At 47.7% G+C, this 3,594-nt stretch overlaps 1 protein-coding gene and 1 non-coding gene across 2 annotated transcripts; both read right to left on the bottom strand.

Annotated features, from left to right (window-relative positions):
• Positions 1–92: 92 nt before the first annotated feature.
• LOC105707567 (latent-transforming growth factor beta-binding protein 4-like) lies at positions 93–1,148 on the bottom strand. Its single transcript, XM_064370080.1, has 2 exons — positions 1,137–1,148; positions 93–1,010 (listed from the first exon to the last, which is right to left on the bottom strand). Exons 1-2 carry the CDS (start codon positions 1,146–1,148, stop codon positions 93–95), a joined length of 930 nt encoding a protein of 309 aa, XP_064226150.1.
• Positions 1,149–1,201: 53 nt separating this feature from the next.
• Positions 1,202–1,304, bottom strand: LOC135271986 (small nucleolar RNA U13). Its single transcript, XR_010340106.1, has one exon. It is a non-coding gene; the product is annotated as a small nucleolar RNA U13 (small nucleolar RNA).
• Positions 1,305–3,594: the final 2,290 nt, after the last annotated feature.

Genomic DNA, 3,594 nt, shown 5'->3' with positions numbered 1-3,594 from the left:
GGCCCCGTGCACATGCGCACAAGCGGGCTACAGGATGCGCGGCAGGGGCCCCGCGTGTGCAGGCATGGGTGGGCGGCCAGCGGGTGCCGGGCTCAGGCCCGGGGCCGCGCGGGCGCACAGTGGTGCGGCTGGTGTGCGGGTGCGAATCCTGGGCGACAGATGCAGCGGAAGGAGCCATCAGTGTTGAGGCAGCGCGCGTTAACGCACAGCGGGGAGGCCGCCTCGTCACACTCGTGGATGTCAACGCAGGCCATGCGGGTCGTGTCCAAGCGGTAGCCATCGAAGCAGCGGCAGGTGAAGCCTTCCGGGACTCGCACGCAGCGCCCGTTAGTGCAGCCGTCCAGGATCCCGCACTCCTCTGCCTCCAGCTCCTCGTAGGGCTCGGATAGGGCGCCAGCATAGCCTCCACCTTCAGGTAGCTCCTCAGGTTCTGGGAAGGAGCGGCGGGTGTCCCGGGACCGATAGGGCCAGCGTGTGCCCGGGCCAGGTGGGGCAGGAGCCTCAGATTCACCATAGGGGCCACCATCGTCCTCAAAGTCTGGCATGTCGAAGCGGGGTGCCCCGTAAGGGGCCTCCCGGCGGGCGAAGGGCCCAGGTGGCAGTAGGCAGGTGTCGTAGGGTAGCACAGGTGGTGCGTACAACTCAGGCCCATACGGGAGGCCCTGGTAAGGTGGACCTAAGTCTGGGCCATACTCGTAGGTGAGTCCAAAGCCACCTGGTAGCGCGGGGCCATATGCAGGGGGGCGTAGCACATTGCACAGGGCCTCGAAGTCATCTGAGTCCTGGGCGGGGCACAGGGCGCAGTCCATGCCCCAGGCCTCTCCATACAGGCAGCAGCACTCTGTGTAGGTGGCTTGAGGATCCAGCCGAGGGTGGCTGCACACGAGGTCAGCCCCCACTTCCTGCCAGCACACTCCCAGATTGTCATCGAGACTCTGGCTCTCGTTGGAGACGTTTGTTTGTTTTGTAGAGCCAGATCTTACTGTGTTGCCTAGGCTGGTCTTGAACTCCTAGCTTCAAGTGATCCTCCCACTTCAGTCTCCCAGTGTTACATTTATAGGCAGGAGCCACCACACTTGGCCTGATTCATTTTTTTGACTATTGAACCAGACTTGCATACCTGGAATAACTCTCACTTGGTTGGTCATGAATGAAAATGAAAATACAACATATGGAAATACGTGTGTTTTTTTTCTTTTCATATCAGATGGTTTACATGCTAATGTCATAACAGGGTTTGGGGTGGCATATCCCACACATATGCATGAACACCCGGTCAGCACACTTAGGAACTACAAAAGGATCACCAGGTGAAAATTTTTGTACAAATCTAGGACTTTTGCATTCATGAGAGATACTGGACTGTGGGGTTTTGTTTTGTTTTGTTTTGTTTTATTTTTGTTTCCTTTTTGGGGGGTGCCATCTTCATCTGATTTTGTCATCAGGATAATAAGAGTCTCATAAAATGTGTTGCAAAGTGTTCTCTATTCTGTTTTCTGGAAGAGTGTGCATAGAATTGGAATGAATTCTTTAAATATTTGATGTAATTCTCCAGTGAAACCATCTGGGCCTGAAGATTTTGTGTTCGGAAGTTCTTAATTACAAATTTGTTTAGTGGTTATAGGATGATTCAGGTTATCTATTTCATCTTGCCTGAGTATTGTTAGTTTATGATTTTCAAGGTATTTCAAGGCCCGTTAGGGAAGTGGAAGTTGCACTGAGTGTCTTCTACTAGAGACCAGCTTGGATATTCCGAGAGCGATGTTTACGGTATTTCCTTAATACTCTTTAATGACTGCAGGAGCCTTTTTGAGAACCCCTGTTTTATTCGTGATGTTGTTGGCTTGTGTCTTCTTTGTTTTTATCTTTGTCGTAAAATTTATTAGTTTTGTTGATTCTATCCAGATAACCAGGTTTTTATTTCATTGGTTTTTCTCTGTTTTTCATTTTCAATTTTATTGACTTCTGCTCTTTATTATTTCTGTTCTTCTGCTTGTTTGATTTATTTTGTTCTTTTGGAAATTTCTAAGATTATTGGTTTATCTTTTTGAAATTTCTTTTTTTTCTTTTTTTGTTTATCTTTTTGACGTTTCTTTTTTTTCTCTTTTTTTTTTTTTTTTTTGAGACAGAGTCTCACTCTGTTGCCAGGAGTGCAATGGCGCAATCTCGGCTCACTGCAAACTCCGCCTCCTGAGTTAAAGAGATTCTCTTGCCTCAGCCTCCCAAAGAGCTGAAACTACAGGCACACACCACCACTCCCGGCTAATTTTTGTATTTTTAGTAGAGACACGGTTTTGTCATGTTGGCCAGGATGGTCTCAATCTCTTGACCTAGTGATCTGCCCACCTTGGCTTCCCAAAGTGCTGGGATTACAGGCGTGAATCACCATGGCCAGCCTATCTTTTCTCATTTCTAATATAAGCATTTAGTGCTTAAAATTCCTTCCCAGCACTGCTGAGCTACACCCCACAAATGTTCCTATGTTGTATTTTCATTCCTATTTCCTTTGGGACTTCTTTTTGGCCCATGCATTATTTATAAGTATGTAGTTTTACTTATCAAGTATTTACAGAGTTTCTTCTTTTTCTATTATAGATTTCTAGTTTGATTACATTATGTTCTGAGAACATATTCTTATGATTTGAATTCTTTTAGATTTGCTGTGATTTTTTTTATTGCCCCAAATGTATTTTGTCTTGGTAGATGTTCTGTTGGCTTTAAAAATGTGTGTATTTTGCTCTTGGGGAGTGGGGTTTTGTACAAATGTCAGATTTTGCTGATTGTTCAGATCTTTTGTAAACCCTTGCTCCTTTTCTGCCTAGTTTCACTCTGTCACTTAGGCTAGAGTGTGCAGTGGCACAAACATGGCTCACTGCAGCCTTGACCTCCTAGTTCAAGCAGTTCCCCTGCCTTAGCCTCCCAAGTAGCTGGGACCGTAGGTGTATGCCACCATGCCTGGGTAAACTTAAAATTTTTTGGAGAGACGAGGACTTGCTGTGTTGCCCAGGCTTGAACTCCTATCCTCAAGCTATCCTTCTGTTGGCATCCCAGAGTGCTGGGATGACAGGCATGAGCCATTGCGCCTGGCCTCTGCCTAGTTTTAACAGTTGCTGAGAGGAGGATGTTGAAGTTGATGTCTTCTTGGTGGGTTAATCCTTTTGTCATTATGCAGTTTTTACAGTCACTTCCTTTTCACCCCATTGGTAAAGGAGGGGTCCCTGCGCTAAAGTGTAGGAGATGGCTGAATACGACACCTGATGTGGTTGGATGAGACTGACAGCAGTGTTTTAGTCACATATACCCACAGCTTAGAGGAGGACACTGCATTCCACCCAGGGTCAGATGGGTACTATACTCAGTAGCAGAGTGAGGGCTGGGGCTGGGGGAGGCAGGCAGGTTTGGTAGTAACAAGAGCGCACAATGACCATTGGTTCCCAAGGGGGATGCGATTGGCTTGTTTGAATACATTCATGGGCTAGCAAACAGGTGAAGTGAAACTTGTTAGGCTGAGGTGCAGCTGCTCTGGCTGATAAAAGAACTTGCCTGGGGCGGAGGCTTCCTGCTGGGTGGTGGGGTAGGGGCTGTCTGGCAGAA

This window comes from Aotus nancymaae, unplaced genomic scaffold (genome assembly GCF_030222135.1).
Source record: "Aotus nancymaae isolate 86718 unplaced genomic scaffold, 86718_ANA_hifiasm-v0.15.2.pri h1tg000099l, whole genome shotgun sequence".
In the NCBI taxonomy this organism is placed as follows: domain Eukaryota; kingdom Metazoa; phylum Chordata; class Mammalia; order Primates; family Aotidae; genus Aotus; species Aotus nancymaae.
Note: the sequence above shows the minus strand (reverse complement) of the source record. Positions and strands in the feature narration are given on the sequence as shown.